The sequence below is a fragment of the Maylandia zebra genome, linkage group LG15, assembly GCF_041146795.1.
Source record: "Maylandia zebra isolate NMK-2024a linkage group LG15, Mzebra_GT3a, whole genome shotgun sequence".
Lineage (NCBI taxonomy): Eukaryota > Metazoa > Chordata > Actinopteri > Cichliformes > Cichlidae > Maylandia > Maylandia zebra.
In genome coordinates, this window is record NC_135181.1 from 3,022,744 (window position 1) to 3,042,772 (window position 20,029).

General features: G+C 38.9%; 1 protein-coding gene, 3 long non-coding RNA genes and 1 other non-coding gene across 6 annotated transcripts; 3 read left to right on the top strand and 2 right to left on the bottom strand.

Annotated features, from left to right (window-relative positions):
• Nucleotides 1-468: 468 nt before the first annotated feature.
• On the bottom strand, nucleotides 469-541 carry trnat-ugu (transfer RNA threonine (anticodon UGU)). Its single transcript has one exon. It is a non-coding gene; the product is annotated as a tRNA-Thr (tRNA).
• An 84-nt stretch (nucleotides 542-625) lies between these two features.
• On the top strand, nucleotides 626-2,973 carry LOC106675188 (uncharacterized). Of its 2 annotated transcripts, XR_003024874.2 has the most exons (5): nucleotides 626-849; nucleotides 1,967-1,992; nucleotides 2,302-2,386; nucleotides 2,535-2,567; nucleotides 2,664-2,973. It is a non-coding gene; the product is annotated as an uncharacterized LOC106675188 (long non-coding RNA). The 2 variants fall into 2 exon arrangements; XR_013093084.1 differs by having other exon boundaries at nucleotides 2,302-2,973.
• Nucleotides 2,974-4,988: 2,015 nt separating this feature from the next.
• On the top strand, nucleotides 4,989-8,058 carry LOC112436019 (uncharacterized). Its single transcript, XR_003024875.2, has 2 exons — nucleotides 4,989-7,372; nucleotides 7,481-8,058. It is a non-coding gene; the product is annotated as an uncharacterized LOC112436019 (long non-coding RNA).
• A 3,659-nt stretch (nucleotides 8,059-11,717) lies between these two features.
• LOC143412575 (uncharacterized) lies at nucleotides 11,718-13,175 on the bottom strand. Its single transcript, XR_013093088.1, has 3 exons — nucleotides 12,509-13,175; nucleotides 12,144-12,240; nucleotides 11,718-11,770 (listed from the first exon to the last, which is right to left on the bottom strand). It is a non-coding gene; the product is annotated as an uncharacterized LOC143412575 (long non-coding RNA).
• A 619-nt stretch (nucleotides 13,176-13,794) lies between these two features.
• LOC143412573 (cholesterol 24-hydroxylase-like) lies at nucleotides 13,795-19,845 on the top strand. Its single transcript, XM_076873691.1, has 15 exons — nucleotides 13,795-14,083; nucleotides 14,154-14,231; nucleotides 14,316-14,397; nucleotides 14,790-14,863; nucleotides 15,215-15,301; nucleotides 16,057-16,195; nucleotides 16,282-16,392; nucleotides 16,484-16,646; nucleotides 16,896-16,961; nucleotides 18,016-18,088; nucleotides 18,172-18,256; nucleotides 18,452-18,562; nucleotides 18,705-18,793; nucleotides 18,923-18,989; nucleotides 19,072-19,845. The coding sequence occupies exons 1-15, from the start codon at nucleotides 13,935-13,937 to the stop codon at nucleotides 19,222-19,224; spliced, it is 1,527 nt and encodes a 508-aa protein (XP_076729806.1). The 5' UTR covers nucleotides 13,795-13,934; the 3' UTR covers nucleotides 19,225-19,845.
• Nucleotides 19,846-20,029: the final 184 nt, after the last annotated feature.

Here is a 20,029-nt window from a genome sequence, read left to right on the forward strand (position 1 = left end):
TGTTTTGCTCGTCGTGGTAACACTACGTAGTTGACGAACAACAAAAAAGCCAGCTAATAATTGAACCTGTACAATTTGAGTTAAGCGAATCAGAATCAGAATCAGAAAGGGTTTTATTGCCAAATGTTGAGCAGGTTTACAACATTAGGAAATTGCTGCGGTGCTTCAGTGCAAACATACTGTCATAAATTACGCTTAAATAGACATGAAAATAAAAATAAGAATAAGAATTAAAAGTGCTAAGTAGATAGATATATACATGAGTGCAGGTGGTGATCAGTGCCAAACATGACTGACTGAAACATTCTAGATATAAATGTTATTGGCCACCAATGACACGGCCGTAAATCCGTCTCTGTCGATCAACATGGTTATTAGAGAACGAAAAGAAAAAACAGCAACAATGTAACATACCTGAATTTTTTTTTTTTAAATTATGTTGAAGGGATTAAAAGGTTGTCCCGCGACAGGCCCCAGCGAGGATCGAACTCGCGACCCCTGGTTTACAAGACCAGTGCTCTAACCACTGAGCTATGGAGCCTGTGCTGGTATCGCCAGTCTTAAAACAGCTATTTATTACTACTCCTGAGGAACACGGAAGTGGTGAACGAAAGGAAAAACAAGTCGGACGATCTGATTTCCTCGTGTCAGCATTGTTCCCACATCATCATAATTAATGTTGTTCCAGGTTCAACATTGCAAGTGACCAATCACCTTCTTGTGACGTCATTCCTTTGCGACTTCGAAATACCCGCCTTCGATTATTTCGAAATACAAGTGAAGAAGCGAAAAACCGCCGCCTGTCCGCCGAATTTGAAGTCAATTTAGGATACTTTCCTTTAATAAACGGTAAGCATTATACATATGTTCCTCACTTGGCTTGCTGTTTGTTTGCTAGCGATAGGCTACTTGACGACAGCATTAGCTAACCAGTGTTCTCTAGACCAGCGTTCCCCCAACTTTTTGGGTGTTTCGTGGCCCGGGGGTTGGGTCAGGCAAACACAACAGGACATAGGCATTTTGCGTACTGTCTGTCTGTGATTTTGCGCTTATCTTTTTCACTTCCGACCGCCAGTCAAATTTCGCGCTTTACGTCGACGTCACGTCTACGTCAAATGAAACCTAGCTATTGCAGTAGCTTCCCTGATCATTTTACAAACATAAGTGAAGAGAATCTGGACTAAAAGGCCTAGACTTATGGTTGTGTGCTGAATCTATGAATCAAACTATCACCTGGAAACATAATTAACTGGTCCATAGCTGTGAAACTGGACATGAGTTCTTGATTCTATGGAGATTAACAGTAATCCAGAAATTTACAAATTTGTCCTGGGACATCGCGTAAATGTTGTCCCAGGGACATCGCGTAAATGTTGTCCCAGGGACATCGCGTAAATGTTGTCCCTGAGACATCGCGTAAATGTTGTCCCAGGGACATCGCGTAAATGTTGTCCCAGGGACATCGCGTAAATGTTGTCCCTGGGACATCGCGTAAATGTTGTCCCAGGGACATCGCGTAAATGTTGTCCCAGGGACATCGCGTAAATGTTGTCCCAGGGACATCGCGTAAATGTTGTCCCTGGGACATCGCGTAAATGTTGTCCCAGGGACATCGCGTAAATGTTGTCCCAGGGACATCGCGTAAATGTTGTCCCAGGGACATCGCGTAAATGTTGTCCCTGGGACATCGCGTAAATGTTGTCCCTGGGACATCGCGTAGATGTTGTCCCTGAGACATCGCGTAGATGTTGTCCCTGAGACATCGCGTAGATGTTGTCCCTGAGACATCGCGTAGATGTTGTCCCTGGGACATCGCGTAGATGTTGTCCCTGGGACATCGCGTAGATGTTGTCCCTGGGACATCGTGTGATAGCTTGTAAATAATGGAATGAAAATTATTGATTGTTATTAACTTGTGAAAAAGAAGTGTAACAAATCCACATGTTATGTTCTTACACCCTTACAGAAACTGTGACTCCTTCACAATGTCAGGTAAATGTCAACTCATGTTGAATAATCAACCAATCAAGCCTTTTATTATCACATGCAATGTTACACGTACAACTGCAATGAAAATTTCACCCCCTTCTGACCATACATATATTGCTTAAACATCACATTGGGAAGACAGGTCGGAAACAGATAGGAAGGTCAGAAAACAATTTAATTAATAGATGAGGGGAGAGGAGGAGAAAAAAGAACTACAACCAGACAAAGCTCCTAGAAGACTGAAATGGATGATGGTTGCAGCATGCAAAAAGAAAATGATATCTGTTGACTACAGCATATGCTTTCTCACAGATTACCTTGTGGGAGTAGCTGGACCAAACTCTATTGTATTTCAAGTTTGAAATCCCTGTTTGACCAGACTAACATTTCAGATGAGGTACCTCTTGACATAAAAATCCTTTTATGTTGTCATAAAACTAATGTTAAATTCTGCTTTAAATACACTTTATTGTACAATTTACTTAATGAATCGTATTCCTTAGTTCTGTTTTTATTTATATGTATTTATTTATTTGTTTTATAAGGTAATAGATGGCCTAATCTATTTGCAGTGTGAGGTATGTTGAAAAGCTTGTTTGATCATAATGACATAGCATGTTTACGTTTTTTGTAATGTATTTGAAAACATAGGTGTATTTATGTTATTTTTATAGAATTTCCCTCACATTTATCCAATACCAAGTCAAATCACTGGAAAAATTTTGGATGGGTCCACAAGAGCACAAAGTGCATACTTTTTGAAGGTATGACTTGGACTGTGGTAACTATGTTCTTATCACAAAGGGTTTATAAGTTGCCACTATAAACAAACAGCATTTTCCAAAATTGAAGCCTTGTCAGAAGAACCTGAAAAATACCTTTCTGAAACCTTTTCTGTGTAAAGACTTGTTCAAAAGCAATGCACACAGATTAAAACATTTCTGTCTTGGCCAACTGATAAAGAACACCAAAAATTGAGTGGTGCGTGTTGAGTCTGTGGTCTTGATTTGTTTTGTACACACTAGGCAAGGCAAGGCAAGTTTATTTGTATAGCACAATTCAACAACAAGGTGATTCAAAGTGCTTTACAGAGACATTAGAAACAAGAACAAATAAAAAGCATGATTTAAAATTGATTAAAACAAGCAAATAACCTAACTAACTAATTAACAAACAAACAAACAAAACAGTATATAAAATCAAAACAGATAAAATCAGAACAGTAGATAAAATCAGTAGTTAAATGTAAGTTTTGAAATTTAAGCTTAAAGTGTGGATTTGGTGCTTTATTCAAATGCAGCTGAGAACAGGTGAGTCTTCAACCTGGATTTAAATAAACTGAGTGTTTCAGCTGATCTGAGGCTTTCTGGGAGTTTGTTCCAGATATAAGGAGCATAAAAGCTGAATGCAGCTTCTCCGTGTCTGGTTCTGACTCTGGGAACTGATAAAAGACCGGATCCAGATGACCTGAGGGATCTGGATGGTTCATACTGGGTCAGGAGGTCATTGATGTATTTTGGTCCTAAACCATTCAGAGCTTTATAGGCCAGCATCAGAACTTTAAAGTCTATCCTCTGACGGACAGGCAGCCAGTGTAAGAACCTCAGAGCTGGACTGATGTGGTCCACTTTTTTGGTCTTAGTGAGGACTCGAGCAGCAGAGTTCTGAATGAGCTGTAGTTGTCTGACTGATTTTTTAGGTAGACCTGTAAAGATGCTGTTACAGTAATCAAGCCTACTAAAGATGAATGCATGGACTAGTTTTTCCAGGTCCTGTTGAGACATCAGATCTTTTATCCTTGATATATTCTTGAGGTGATAGTAAGCTGACTTTGTTATTGTCTTAATGTGTTTTTCTAAGTTTAGGTCTGCATCCATCACTACACCCAAATTTCTCGCCTGGTTTGTGGTTTTTAGATGTATAGATTGAAGTTCTCTGGTGACCTGTAATCGTTTTTCTTTGGCGCCAAAGACTATTACCTCAGTTTTGTTTTTGTTTAGCTGGAGAAAATTGTGGCACAACCAGTCATTGATTTCCTCAATGCATTTACCAAGAGCCTGTACAGGGCCTCGGTCTCCTGGTGACATTGTGATATATATTTGTGTGTCATCTGCATAGCTGTGATAGTTTATTTTGTTGTTGTTTATAATCTGTGCCAGTGGGAGCATGTAGATGTTAAACAGAAGGGGTCCCAAGATGGAACCTTGGGGAACTCCACATGTGATACTTGTATGCTCAGATGTGAAGTTACCTATTGATACAAAGTATTTCCTGTTTTCTACGTATGTTTTGAACCAGTTTAGTACAGTTCCTGAAAGACCTGTCCAGTTCTCCAGTCGTTTGAGTAATATGTTGTGGTCAACTGTATCAAATGCTGCACTGAGATCCAGTAAAACTAGGACTGACATTTTTCCACTGTCTGTATTCAGACATATGTTATTAAACACTTTGGTCAGAGCGGTTTCAGTGCTGTGGTTCTGTCTAAAACCTGACTGGAAGGCATCGTAGCAATTATTCTGTTTTAAGAAGTAACTGAGCTGTTGAGAAACTGCTTTTTCAATGATCTTACTTAAAAACGGGAGATTTGAGATCGGCCTGTAGTTGTTCATTTGTGTCTTGTCAAGATTGTCCTTTTTCAGTATAGGTTTGATTACAGCAGTTTTTAGTGATTCTGGAAACACACCTGATAATAAAGAAAAGTTGACGATCTGTAACAGGTCTGACTCTAAAGTCTTTGAGACCTTTTTGAAAAAACTTGTTGGCAGGACATCTAAACAGCAGGAGGAGGAGTTCAGTTGACCTAAGATGTCCTCCAGGTCTTTGCTGTTAATAGGTTGAAACTGTTTCATGGTGTTTAAACAGTTTTTTGGTGGACACAGTACATATCCTGGATCTGCTGTTGATGTACCAATTGCTTGTCTAATTTTTTGGATTTTTTCAGTGAAGAATTTGGCAAAGTCATTGCAGGCCATGGTCGAATGAAGTTCAGCTGCCACTGACACAGGAGGGTTTGTTAGCCTGTCAACTGTAGAAAATAAGACCCGAGCATTATGGCTGTTTTTAGTGATGATGTCAGAGAAGTAGGACCTCCTTGCATTCCTCAGTTGTAAATTATAATTGTGAAGTTTCTCTTTATAAATGTCATAATGAACCTGGAGGTTTGTTTTTCTCCATCTGCGCTCAGCTTTCCTACACTCTCTTTTTTCATTTTTCACCAGTGTGGAGTTTCTCCATGGAGACTTTTTCCTTCCTGAGATAACCTTCACCTTAATGGGAGCAATAGTGTCCATTACATTTAACATGTTAGCATTGAAGCTATTGACGAGCTCATTGACTGACCCTCTGGGCAGGTCAGGTGTTAATGGGAAGACCTGGTTAAAAATTGCACTACTGTGTTCAGTTATACACCGTTTTGTGATCACTGTTGTTGATATATTTGTGTGGGCTGAGATTTTAAACACAGTAATGATCAGACAGGCCCACATCAGACACAGTAACCTTTGAAATGCTCAGGCCTTTGGAGATCAGTAGGTCAAGAGTGTGTCCTCTATTATGTGTGGCCTCTGTTACATGCTGAGTCAGCCCAAAGTTGCCCAGAGTGTTACTCAGGTCTTTAGTCCCTTTGTCCTGAGGGTTGTCCACATGAATGTTAAAATCCCCAGCAATAATTACACAGTCAAAATCAACACAGATCACAGACAGCAGTTCACTGAGGTCATTAAAAAAGTCTGTGCAGTATTTGGGAGGCCTGTAAACATTAAGAAACACAACTTTGGATGGGGCCTTCAGCTGTAAAGCCACATATTCAAAAGACTGAAAACTTCCAGGAGATAGCTGCTTACATTGAAATGATTCATTAAATAAGACAGCAACCCCTCCTCCTCTCCTGCTCGCCCTGACCTCACTGATAAAACTGTAGTTAGGAGGGGTCGTCTCGATGAGAACAGCTCCACTGTTACTTTGGTCCAACCAAGTTTCAGTTAAAAACATAAAATCAAGGCTGTGCTCAGTGATTAAATCATTAATTAAAAATGTTTTCCCAGCTAAAGATCTAACGTTTAATAAAGCCAACTTAAGTGTTTTAGAGGTATTACTTGTCCCCTCGTGTTTGGGAGCAGTCTGTGGCACAGAAGGTATGTTTACTATATTTAAAGATCTTTGAGAGTGCAGCTCTCTGTGTTTTGACCAGGCCACATGTCTCCTGTCACCTAAAAGTACAGAAATTTTAAAACCTTCTAGTAAACAGGGTCCCAGCTTCTCCTGGGAAAAGTCACCACTGCCATAATCCTCACAGCCCAGACCCTTCACATATCACACATCAGACTGCGGAGACAGGGCATGAAGAGGAACTAAGGGGGGCGAGGCTGGGCAATGTGACTTCGATTGCTCTGTTGAGGGTGGGGCTCGATGGCGAACCTTTGGCCGCTCTGGTGGGGGGTTTATGGGGGACAAAAAGGGATTGGGACGGGGAGTAGATCTGAGCCCAGCATTGACCCGCTCCATCATCTCCTCAGTGAATTTCAGGTGTGGGGAGGAGGGAGAAAGGGAGGGGGAGGAGGGTGATGGCCTGTCAGGGGTTTGGGGGACTGGGGAAGGTCGTGGTCCCTTGTCCTGGTCGTTGGTGTTGTTGAGAGAGTTGGAGGCAAATAGGGACCCCTCTTCTTGCCTTAGATGTCTCTCCTTTCTGAGGCTCTTCCCGGGTGGGGGCAAATGGAGCTCCTCCTCAAGGTTTCTGCTGGGCTTTGTCTGTTCTTGGAGTACTGTTTGTTCCTCTTTATGAGATAACTCCTCGTTTATCTCAGCCTTGGCACCAAGCACGGATGGATGACGTATGGAATAAAACAAGTTGGAGGTGAACAGTTTCACCCCTGACTTGTTAAAATTAAATCCATTTGCTTTGAACAGATGCCTGCGTTCCCAAAAAATATTAAAGTTGTCGATAAAGTGCACTGAGTCTCCAGTACTGCAATCTTCTGCAGGAGGCTGTGGTAGTCATCTGTGGAGAGGGAAGGCATCTTGTTGCTAGTTAGCCTAGCGGTTAGCACCTTTCCAGGCTATTGAGGCTGCTCAGTGCCCAGACGCTGTAATCAGGCTTCAGCTGTGTCTAGGCCACAGACACACGGAGCGCTGAGGACAAGGTAACCATAAAATGTTGCTGTTTCTGTTAAGAACACTCTAGTCCTAATGATCTACAAGTGTCCAGAAGTTATCGCAGGTAAGCTCACACGGAAAAAGGGAAAAAATCAGCATAAACAGTGTTTAGTGTTCTGAGTGAAGAGGAGGCTGGGGAGCTAGCCCTCGGGTTTGCCGGAAGATTGGCCTGCGATGTCACAACAGACATGGTCTGTAAAGGCATCGACCATTCAAGTGCTGATATGACAAAGTAAGTTAGTAAAACAATATGAAAGTTGTATCTTTTTTGGTATTATTTGTCATTTCCCCGTATTTGGGTTATTGGTGTAACATTGTTAATCTTACTTTCTAATAACAGACAGACTCTTCTCAAAATCCAACACAATCTTAAACATGAGCTGACTGATTCCTCAACCTTCAGTTTGCTGACACACACCTTTGGCCCCGCTGCACTGGATTCTGTCATTTCATTCCTGTGTGAAAAACTTGATCTTGTCTCTTAAATAATGAAACCTTTTGTGACTTTTGTTTGTTCTGTAAATCAGAATCTTGAAAATTGTTCATTGTTGTTCTAAGTTTGTGTTAACTATTTGGCAAAAATGATTGGTTCCTAATCCAAACAGCATAATGACTGTTCTAACACATATCTTAAAAATGCTACAAAGAAAGAAAATTATCACATATGTTTCAATATGAATGTAATTGTGTCACACTCGGTTTGTAGTAGCTTTCCTGTTTTATTTTGAGTTTTGGTATGTTTACACTGTTATTTTTATTTCCCGTGTGTTCGTCTTCCCTTATTAGTTTTACTGTATTTAATTAGTCTGATTTAATAACTTATAATTATTTACTTTCCAGTGTGTATATATGCTCCTCGTTTGGATTATTGTTTGTTTGAGTTCTGCCTGTCTTTTCTATTAAAGATTTGGACTATTAGTGGACCTCGTAGGTTTTTATTCTGTTCAATTGGTAATTGACTGGGTTTAATTTAGTGGCCTGGAAAACAGGCCGGAGGGGTCTGGTCATTTTAACCCCCTAAGACCCGAAATCTTCCATGGCATGCATTTTTAATTTCTCTTTGATATTTGGGCCGATTGGAACCCGATGAATGTAAAAAGAAAGAATTACCAGGTTTTGTTTTTTTTACCTAATTTTTGTTTCTGAGAAAAATGAGAGCCACATATGAGGACATTAATTTGAAATTTCGATAGAACAGTTGCAGTATAATGTCCTCATAACTGTATATCAGGCACTTGTTGATCAAGATTTAGTATTTTGGTCTAAATAACCCAAAATGTGATGTCCACATGTGTGGACGCCAGGCTGGAGTAAAGTGTTAGAGCTATTTATACCTATGTAAACTTTTATACACTGGTTTTTACCTGTCTTGTTTCAGAAAGGTTTAAAAGGGTAATGTCCACAGTTTATTTGTTTATTTATTTGTTTGAATTCAACATATTTTATTAAAGTAATTGAGCTTGAACACAGAAAAAACTGAATCAAATAATCATAAAATCAAATCACTTGCACTATACTGAAGTCTAATCTACTCTGAGCTAATGCCGGTTTCCAACACTAATGATCGGGTGAAGGAGAGAGATGAGGGTGTGCACGGCCACTGGTGCTCTTATCCCTGTTCTTTGTGATACAATCCAACAGGAAAGCAGTCAAACCCTTGGACATTAGCCAAGTTAACGTTCACAAATATATACACACAGAGGAACTCTGAGCCCCAATGTCAGCATTAGCACAAACATGCCACTTCATACCAAATCTCAGTGTGAGGTCAGGTGTTAGTCTCATTCCATTATTCTGGCTATATTTTCTTACTCATTACTATTAAACTTATACTTAAGACTAACTATTAACAAAATCACACTCCAATAACTCTGTTATTACACTTTGTATTTAATCATAAAAAGGCTGGATGTTGAAACCTTTTACTTCTATTTTGTATGAGCCAGGATTCTCAACAGCTGATACTCTGTCTGTATCAGCTGGTGGTGGCGCCTGTGTCCGGCAGCCTCGCCTCTGTCAGTGCGCCCCAGGGCAGCTGTGGCTACAGTGTAGCTTGCTATCGCCAGTGTGTGAATGTGTGTGTGAATGGGTGAATGACTGAATGTAGTGTAAAGCGCTTTGGGGTCCTATGGACTAGAAAAGCGCTATACAAATGCAGGCCATTTACCATGTCCAAAAAGTGACAGGTATCGTTTTATGGAGCAAAAAACTTAAGAGCGCATATTTTATAAATAATACCAACAATTACAAATGCAGACCTTTAATAGTAATAAGTAATCCTTTATTTATAATGCATAGCAATATAAAAATAGTAACATGTGAAAATATTACAATGGGCACAGATGAATTTGTATCAAAAACAGCAACCAAGCCAAAGTAATGAATAACACACATAAATAACAACTGCTTGAGAGACCAAACAATTTCTTTTCATCTGTTCCTTGGCAGAAAGTTAAGACAGCTATTCAGCTTTAGGTTTCAATAAACAGAAGTAATGGATGCAGTCCCTTTGAAATGTCACACAAAAGTCTACTTGTGCATATACTTAGCTTTAACTCTTCTCTTTTTTGTTTTGTATTCCAAAAGGTTTTCATTTTCTCCAGAGGATGTCTCTCTTTCAGTGGTTATCGACTGTTCACATTCATTTTCACAGACTGTTGGAATGTCGATGCTGGCCGAACGTTTCTTGCTAGAATACAATGGCCTAATTTTGCGTGCATTATCTGTCGTCTTTATTTCGTACTGGCATATACTTTTGCCTACTTGTTTTGTTTTTAAGACATTTGTATGCAGTTCATCTATCATTGCAGTAATACCCTCTGGAATGAATGCCCACTGTTTAACTGTGTCTAAAACAGCATTTAGTTTTCCAACTGCATCTTCTGTGCATTTTTTGTCTGTGCTTTCAACTACAGGAGTGTCATTCAAAGTTGATAGAGGACTTTTCAGAGAGTTTTTCATTTGTTTAAAATGGCTACAAGCCACCTTCAGGCAAGCACATGTGTTATAGTGAGAGAACGTACAACAAGTGCACTGAAGTGTTTCAGCCGATGCAAAAAAACAGATTTCCAAACAAACTTGGCATTTTTATCACTTTCAAGTCCTCACAGTGTACAAAGTAATGCCTTTCTTTCACTGCAATTCTTGCCAAGGTAGAAATGTCTGTTTCCATGTTTGGATAGATGTCATTGTCAGCCTCTGCTAATTTTGCAAGTAACACTAGATGCTTGCAAAGAAGTCCTCGTAAGCCATATGTACAGTTGCAGTAGGACTCAACAGGGCAGACATCATACACCATGTCTTCTCTTGACTCAGATGGGACTTGATATGCATTAACTCCATGGCTGTTCTTGACTGTAATTTTAAGAGCCCAACCACTTTCCATCAGTCTTGAAGCAGAGTCTGAAACTTGAGACAAGGTGTCAGCAAACCTGTTTTTCATGCGGCCCACATCTTGCAGGGTTTTTATGACTGAGAAGTAGTCGTCGGCCTTCCCTAGGAGCACTTCAATCAGATCATCCAGACGCCTATTCTTGTAGCCAGATAAAAACTGGTATTTCAGGCGGTGGAAAAATCTGAAAAACAGTTATTTGAAATGATTAGTAACTGTAATTGAAGGAATTTAAAGTTTTAATCAAGACTGTATTATTTTTTTAAAAATTGGAATACCTATTGCACACGTCTTTTATAAAGGAATGCTCTGTGCCGGTTTAGCTGATTTAGGCAAATCCACCTACTCTGTTTTTTGTTGTGATAACATAAAAAACGCTGCTAGAATTTAAAGGATTTGCCTAAAACCTGTTCTGGCAATGACATGACGAACCTACTCAGTTTAGCCTCTTGGATTAAAGCATAATATCTTTTTTTCAGCAATACAATTGAATGAGGTCAAAATAATAAATCATACCTTTCAATCACATTGTTTGTTTCAGAACGAGCGTGACTGAAGCGACGGCCGTAGTCACACCACATGTGGCCAATGCCTTCCCAGTGCTTCTGAAAATACTGGCACACCAAAGGGTATTGCTTGTCTGGCAGAACTCTGCTGATGTGGCTTTAAAGTCGTCCTCCTAAGAGAATTGGATGCAACAGAATATATTTCAATCCATTTAACAGACCTATTGAAATCTTTAATATTATGTATTGAAGCCCTTTTCCTTTTATTGAATAACATTAAGAATTTTAAGTTATTAATAATATGTCGTGTTTTTGTATTAAGAAGCAATTATTTCTTCCCTTACAATGGCTATGAAGGAACACTAAACCTATAAGCATATTTGGTTTCAGCATCTGTCTGTGAAAGAATCCCACTCACAAGTTCTACTGCACAGTGGGTGACACAATGATGGTCTGCACAGCTTAAGTACTTGTTTTGATAAGCAAGATAAGAAGCCAGTTTTAGAAATTGTTTCAAAAATTTATTTTGTATCTCTCTGTAACTTTTTTTTAGCAACTGAAAGTTATTATGCTCTTAGTGTAATCAAGAAATCAAAATGTGAAATAGACAAATTACACTTACAGATGTGCAAGCTTTCAGCTTACAAAAGAAAGAAATGATTTCATTTCTCTTTTGGGTTTTAGAAAGCCCATGGACCCCGGACTCTGATTTTGAAAGCCATCGATTAACAGCCTGTGAATGTAAGAGGAAAAAAGTTAATCTGGAGAGAGAGACAGAGGGGCAGCTGTACAAAAAGCATAAAAGAAAGCTGACGTCCAAAAATAACTTTGTCACTCACTGGACAAGAGGACCTGTGCATTACAGAAATCAACCAGGCAAACATATTTTTAAATGTCAAAAAGAGCTTTGGGAAGCAGCCACCAGAAGATGAGTGCACTGTGGTCTTAAATGGATGGACATAGTCACTCAACATTTTATCCCTTTATATTCATTAACCTGAGTAGGTGAATATCACAATGAGGCAAATCATAACAACAGGACCCTGTTGTAAAAATGTGTTTCAGGTGCATCTTAGACAACGTGAAAAGAAAACAATGTGGTTTACCTGCAAGACATGGTACCAGCATAGAAGGATAGCTGACTCTGGAAAAACCTTCTGCAAAGCATTTATTTCCGCAAAGTCTTTGTCAACCATAAATGCTCTACAGAAAAAAAGAAAACACTAAATGAGATTAAACAGTATGAAAATGTTTTTGCTATCTCAAAGCACCACTTCAATGCCAAATTAAACATTTCAACTCACAAGTAGATGTATAAAATACTGCATACAGCCTATAGGAATAACTTTAACAACTGGAAAGGAAAGTTTTTTGCAGCCCATGCTGCAGCTATAGCATTAGATTCTGGCATGTTATAACTTTTTTGAAAAGGAATTATTTCAAAATTAATAGCTGTCAATGTATTATTTACCTCGGGGAAGTTGGGAAATGCTCACAAACTATTCCAAGAACAGTTTCCAGGGTTTTCTGACTTTCGTTGCTGACAATAGCATAGGCCACAGGGACTCCATGCCCATGATCATCTCTTACAACAAGTGTGAATAAGGGAAATGAATACTGGTTAACGCAGTGCGTGGTGTCAACAAATACTAACTGTTTTGCATAGTTCTCCATGTTTGATTTCATTACAGGTGTCTGCAAAACAATCATTAGTTCTTGGTCAGATGTGTATGGTTGATAGAAGAGAACATGTTCTTGATGTTTTCCATTAAGTAAGGTATGTACACTTTGACTGTCTCCACAGTTAAAGTGCTTCTTCCTCATCATGCAGGTTCTAACACTGTCAATGTCACGTGGTGTGACAAAATGCTCTCTGTTGTGAAGATCTCTGTGTCCATGTTCTTTGGCCCATTTATGACATTCGGTTAGTATGATGGCTGGCTTAGTTCCAAGGGAAAGCAGTTCCTCAATCTTCCTCCTCAAATCACTGGAAATATTGTTGAAATGTGCGTCTTTTGGGTCCGAAGGATCATGCCCATCATGCTTATCATATGTACGCTGCACGATGACTGTGTGGTCTTTCCAACATTTGAGTACTTTAAATGAAACATAGGCCTTACAGCCCACTGCTCTGTAGCTGTTTCAACTTTTTTTCCCAGCTCTGATGCAGTTGAATTTGTAATAGTCTCTTTTCCTGTCTTTACCTGAGGCAACATTTAAACATTTATAATGTCCATGAAGGGTTAATGAGTTCAATTTTTCTAACACAACACTGAATGGGTCCTCCTGGCATTGTGACACATGCACACAAAGTTGTGTGTCTTTTCCAGTTCTTTTTTTTTCGTCATTCAGAACACTTCTTCTAATTATATCGTCCATTTCTGGTGGAAAAATAACGAAGGTTTAATTAGTCAATATTCATTAATTCATTTTAACTTGTTTTGGGGTTTTTTGCAATACAATGTAAATATTAAATATAATATTAAAAAAATATATATATATATATATAATAATATAAAACAAACAGGGGCTAAAAGAAGCTAAACTTTCATATGGTATGTCTCTGGCAACTTTAACATGATGTCCCAAGGACAACATTTACGCGATGTCCCAGGGACAACATTTACGCGATGTCCCAGGGACAACATTTACGCGATGTCTCAGGGACAACATTTACGCGATGTCCCAGGGACAACAAAGGAATGACGTCACAAGAAGGTGATTGGTCACTTGCAATGTTGAACCTGGAACAACATTAATTATGATGATGTGGGAACAAAAATGCTGACACGAGGAAATCAGATCGTCCAAACAAGTCCGTCTTCTTTCAGGCTGGGGCTGCCTAACTGAAAGAGCAGCAATTTTTAACCCGGACATATATCAGACATTTTTTCAGGATGGCAGTTTTCAGCGTATTTCTGACTTTAGCAACTCCATCACTTACATTTTTCTTCTTTCTGCTTATCGTTGCATTTCTTGCATACTGCTTGTATGTTAGACACATTCATATGAAATATGACCACATACCCGGCCCACCGAGGGACAGGTAGGTGAAGCCGTCGTCGAAACCCCTGTACTGGCATTACCAGAGAATGACCAGCTGTTTTTGTCCTCAGTTTTCTTCTGGGACACTCACCGTCGTTTTTGAGGATAATGAAAAATGGCGGAGTTGTACACGACAAATATCTGGAGTGGTAAGTGGAGCGTAAACGATGTTTTTGTGCGGTTTTTAAAAAGTTGTGATTAATAATATTTAAAGGTCAGCATGTCCTTTACAGGGCCGAGAAGTATGGGCCTGTCTACAGGACAAATGGTCTTCATTACGTTGTAGTGTGCGTGTCCAGTCCAGAGGCAACAAAGGTGAAACAGTGTGAAAGTGCTGGGCAGAAATCCTGCAATTGTTAAATTGCCAAATAATAAAAAATAACTACATTAAGCCTAACTCTCGATAATATTTGCATAAATCCAATTTCTTGCAATGTTTCATTTCATTTCCCACACCCATAAACTACACTCTTCCTACACTACTGACACTTTATTCACTTTTAGTCACTTAGAGTTATTTATTCACCTTCAGTCACTTTAATTTTAAAACTGTATATACTGTATATTCTGTGTATTTATTATTTCACTCCTATTTCCTGTTCTTATTGTTCTTATCTTCAACATATGCTGAACATTGTTTGTTAATTGCCCCTTGGGGATAAATAAAGTCTTCTGATTCTGATTCTACTTTATGTTTGTGGATTCAGGAAATCCTGATGTCCCCAAAGTACCCCAAAGATAAATTTCTTTGCAAAAAACTCTTCAGCCTATTTGGTCAAAGGTAAGACTGCCTTATCAGGCTACTTAGGTTGCTTCTCTACATTAGCATCAGACTTGTTTATTTACATTTTGCTTTATCAGTGGAACAAAATTAAATTCTCACGATAAAATGATGTCTTTTCATGAATAAATAACCAAACTGTTTTAAAGTCATCCAGCTCTTCAATACACTACCTCTGCTGATTTAGCTAGCGCAGATCTGGTGTGCACTATAATATACTTTAAAAAATGAGAAATGTTATATATTTTTATGATTATTCCATTTGAAGACATTTTGAAAAAATGCTTTTATTTTAACAGCAATTAGGAATTGGGTTTTGTGAGAATGTTTTCTCAACTTCCTTCTTTGAAGGTTCTTAGGCAATGGCCTGGTAACAGCACGGGATCATGAGAAGTGGTACAAACAGCGCCGGATCATGGACCCTGCGTTCAGCAGCACGTGAGTTATGCATTTGTTGCTTTATAAGGTATACCTTGCCTTTACCAGGCTGAAACCACTTTTGCCTTAAGAACTGCCTCATTTCTTCATGGCATACATTCAACCAGTGCTGGAAATACGTTTTGGTTGATTTTTGGTATTTTGGTCCATATGGCATCATGCAGTTGCTGCACATTTGTTGGCTGTGCATCCATCATTCAAATCTGCCACATCCTAAAGGACCTCAGCTGGAATTAGAGAGCTGACTGTGGAGCCCATTTGAACACAGTGAACTCATTAGCACGGTTAAGAATCAGACTCTGAATACTTTATTAATCCCTAAGGAAACTATTTGGATTACAGTTGCTCCAAGACAGTTACAGTAACAGACTACACTAATTAAATAATACAACATGTTACAGAATTTACAAATTTGACAAATAGCACAAATTTATCAAAAATCGCTCAATTTTAAATATCAAAAATATTGACAAAGAATATTACAGAGATGGAAAGAGGTGGAAGAAACCAGTTTAAGAGGATTTGTAATGAGTAGTTACTCAGTTTGTAGCAGTCTGGACGTTCTCATCCCATCTCTGGCATCAACAAGGCAATTTCACCTAGAGAACTAGTAGAAACAGTAGGGAGATAGTAGCAGATAGTAGGAAGGTTTTTCTTTTTTCTGTGCAACAGTATCCGTTAATTCATTTCTGTGATAGTTTGTTGGGATGTCTTGGATGTGCTGCTTCTCCGTCTAAAGCTATCATTACTTCCAGGTATCTGAGAGGTCTAACTGGAACCTTCAATGAGAGGGCAGAGAAACTGATGGATAAACTTGCAGATGTTGCTGACAGTAAAAAAGAAGCTAATATGCTCCATCTTGTCAACTGTGTCACCCTGGATGTTATTACTAAGGTATTATATTGCAGTCATTTTTACCCTTCCAAAGGGTGAGTGTGTGTGTGCATATTTGTGTATACTTTTTTCTTGATAAATTTCAGGTTGCCTTTGGGGTGGACTTGGACCTCTTGAAGAATAGTTCACCTTTCCCTAAAGCCATTGAGACATGTCTGAAAGGAATGGTTTACTACCTTAGAGACAGATTTTTTCAGGTATTACTTCAGCGTTTGTTGTTATGCAGTAGTTCTGCCAACAACATTGTTATCTGAATGCCATCCTGAACCTGTCAGTTTTCCATTCCAGTTCAATCCAAAGAACAGAGGATACATTAATGAGGTGAGGGAAGCGTGCCGCCTGCTCCGTACAACTGGAGCCAAGTGGATCAGTGAGAGAAAGACCGCCATGCAAAACGGTGACGAGGTCCCCAAAGACATCCTGACACAAATCATCAAAACTGCAAGCCAAGGTTGGAGTCCCCAAATTTCACATTAGACTAGACTAGATAAGAGCAATAATATAGAATCTTGTTGAATCTGTGTGAAGAGCATAAAAACGAGTAAATAAACACACTGAAAAAAAATGATAGGACAGCACAAGTTCAGTGTCTCCCATATGAACTCTCCTTGGAGGTTTGTGTTAGTACCTGTTCATGATGAGAGCACATCTTAACATGGTAGATGTCAAATCATTTATAGGTAGTTTTTTATCATTTCAGAGGACAGCATGACTGAAGAAGATGAGGAGTTTATGCTGGATAATTTTGTGACATTCTTCATTGCTGGTGAGTCTCTGTTATTTCATCTTTGATGTTAGAAGTAGTGCCCTGTGATTGACTGGCGATCTGATCAGGGAGGATAGTGCCTTTTTCTCAGTGACAGCTGGGATAGGTTAAGAAAACAATTAAGAAAATGGACTGATGTATGAAATATTACACAATAATTTGGGCTTGCTCTATCTTTGTGGAACACCAAAAGGTTTGCTGTGTTAAAAGGCGCACAATGCAGTCACCACTTTAAGCATCAATTTTTAACTTAATGCCAAATGGTTTCATCTTTATAAAATGTTATCTATTGCAGGTATTCACAACATACATTCATTTTCATGGACTACTGACCATCCAGATGATGGATGTATTGTTATAGACTGTATATCAAAGATGGAAATAGCTTTTGTGTCTGTGGCGGGGTGTGCAATCACGAATTGTAATGGGTGCTGTATTTGTGGTTGCGATAATGTTGAGCAGGCAGCGGGAGAGCTGCAGCTCTGTGAGCATTGTGAACAGCAACCGTGTGAGTCAATAAAGTATGCTGCAAAGCATGAACTTGCACCCGGGTCTGCCGTGGTCATTTACAGTGTCTTAAAAGTGAACTTTAAAATGGAAGTGAATTAAACCTGCTTTCTTTCTGAAGCCCACGAAATGGCGATATATGCGGTTGCTCCTGTTCCTATAGAAGTCTATGGAAAAATGACTTTTTCCATAAATGGCTTTCAGTGGTGCTGTTTTTAATGTGATTTTGTAAAACCTGCAGAGTTTATAGGCTCAGGCACTCATCCTGGGTCAACACTGAATCAAAAACCAGTATGCTAGCCATACTGTCTTTGAGGAGAAGGTGGCTGGGGCCGATCTGTAGTATTAAACAACACATTCATTGGTTTGTCAGTCAAATGTCAGGTGTGTGGGCTGACCCCCTCATCATCACATCCTTTTCTTTTTGGAATCAAGATGGTGGAAACTCTCATCTTGCAGCTTTGCAATCAGACCAGTGAATGATGTTACAATAGCTGCATACATCTTTTGTACTGCCTAATGTCGTGTGTAATTTATGCTATTCCAGGCCAAGAAACAACAGCCAATCAGCTGGCTTTTGCAATCATGGAACTTGGAAGACATCCAGATATACTGGAGAAGTAAAAAGTCAAAATATATTGCGCGACAGTTTCCACTATAACAAATAGACTTTGGTTTCTTATGGAGTTTTCTCATTTCTCAGAGCGAAGAAAGAAGTGGACGATGTTATTGGGATGAAACATGAAATAAGCTACGATGACCTGGGCAAGTTGGTCTACCTGTCACAGGTACATGTGGCAATTTGAAAATTGTGGTACTATTTTTCTGTATCTTAAAGTATCCTTGGTCTTCTGCATTAATGAGATTTGTGGTTTTAAGCATTTTCACTGCTCTGTTGAGTAGAACGGTGTTATATATATATATATATATATATATATATATACACAAGATGTGCCGTATGAATTGTATACATCTTCTCCCAGGTGTTAAAAGAGACTCTGAGAATGTACCCCACAGCTCCGGGCACATCTCGTCATATTGCTGAAGACATGGTGATTGATGGGATCCACATACCTGGAGGATTTGTTGCTCTTGTAAGTTGTGAAGATTTTAAATATGTTTTAATATCTCCTGGTTTGAAGATGGATGTATTTTTTGATGTGTTTCTAGCAAAGCAGGAAATACACTTCTGTATAAACATCAAGATAAGTAAATACAATATTTTCTAATGTTTAGTTCAGCTCCTATGTGAGTGGGAGACTGGACAAATTCTTCGAGGATCCACTGAAATTTGATCCAGACAGATTTCACCCAGATGCTCCCAAGTAAAGAACACACTGTTTCACCATGCTGACATGTTTTACATAATAATGTTTGTACACCCATTATTATCTCAGATAAAATGAGTTAAATTGTTCAAAGTAACTGAGGCTGTCTCTTGTCTGTTCAACAAGGCCTTATTACTGCTACTACCCTTTTTCCCTCGGTCCTCGTGCGTGCCTGGGACAGAACTTTGCTCAGGTGAGGATGACAACATAATGTGAAGACCCACTCACCTATAAACACACTGACTCATCTCTGTGGGCGCTGTTGTGTTTTTTAGATGGAGGCTAAAGTGGTGATGGCCAAACTGCTCCAGAGGTTTGACTTCACTCTCGTCCCAGAACAGACCTTTGACATCCTGGATGCTGGCACACTCAGACCAAAGAGTGGAGTGTTGTGCACTTTGGGTCACAGGGATTACAAAAATAAATGATCTTAACGGACTTCACATTGGAACAGGTCATAGGTATCTATATGGTGGGGCAGAGTTTTTACTCTTGTCTGAAAACTGATTTTTTAAAGAAATCCTTGTAATGAAAATAGTCTCATGTATGATCGTAATACACGCAATATATTCATATGAAATGCTTATAACTATTTTTATGTCTTCACTGGAATAATCTATTATTATTATGGAAACATTTTTGAGGAAGCTAGGATCAATACCATTTGCTACTGTATGTATGTACACACATATACACACACATATAAATATACACAGACACATACTGTGCAAAGCTAATTTCTTTTATTTTGCTTAGAACATAGGAACTTCTTTTCTGTTAGTAACAAATTTCCTAAATATAAAAGACACTTTCAAAGCTGTCTGTTATGTGCAGACACATCACTGATTCATCACTTGAGTTATAGGTGCCTATTGTATGCTTGAATGATTAATACCACTTTAAATAATTAAAGGAAAATCTGGCTCCTTGTAAGCAAAATATGGAGAGAACTGCAAAATGTATTGCAGTTGCTTTTTCATAGCCACTGCCTGTAGCACTCATTTAAACATGACTTTTGTGTAAATGAAATAAAACTGAAATACAATGTCTGTTTTGAGAAGTTGCCCCCTTTCTCTACCTCAGACAAACTGTATACAATAATAACATGAATTAACAAACTGTTATTAGAGAGTGAAATCTCAGAGGCACACATCCTATGTGCCATTTTTCTTAACGGTTTAGTTTTTCACAAGAGGTTCCTACTAATGTTTCAGAATAAGAGCCCAGTTAAGA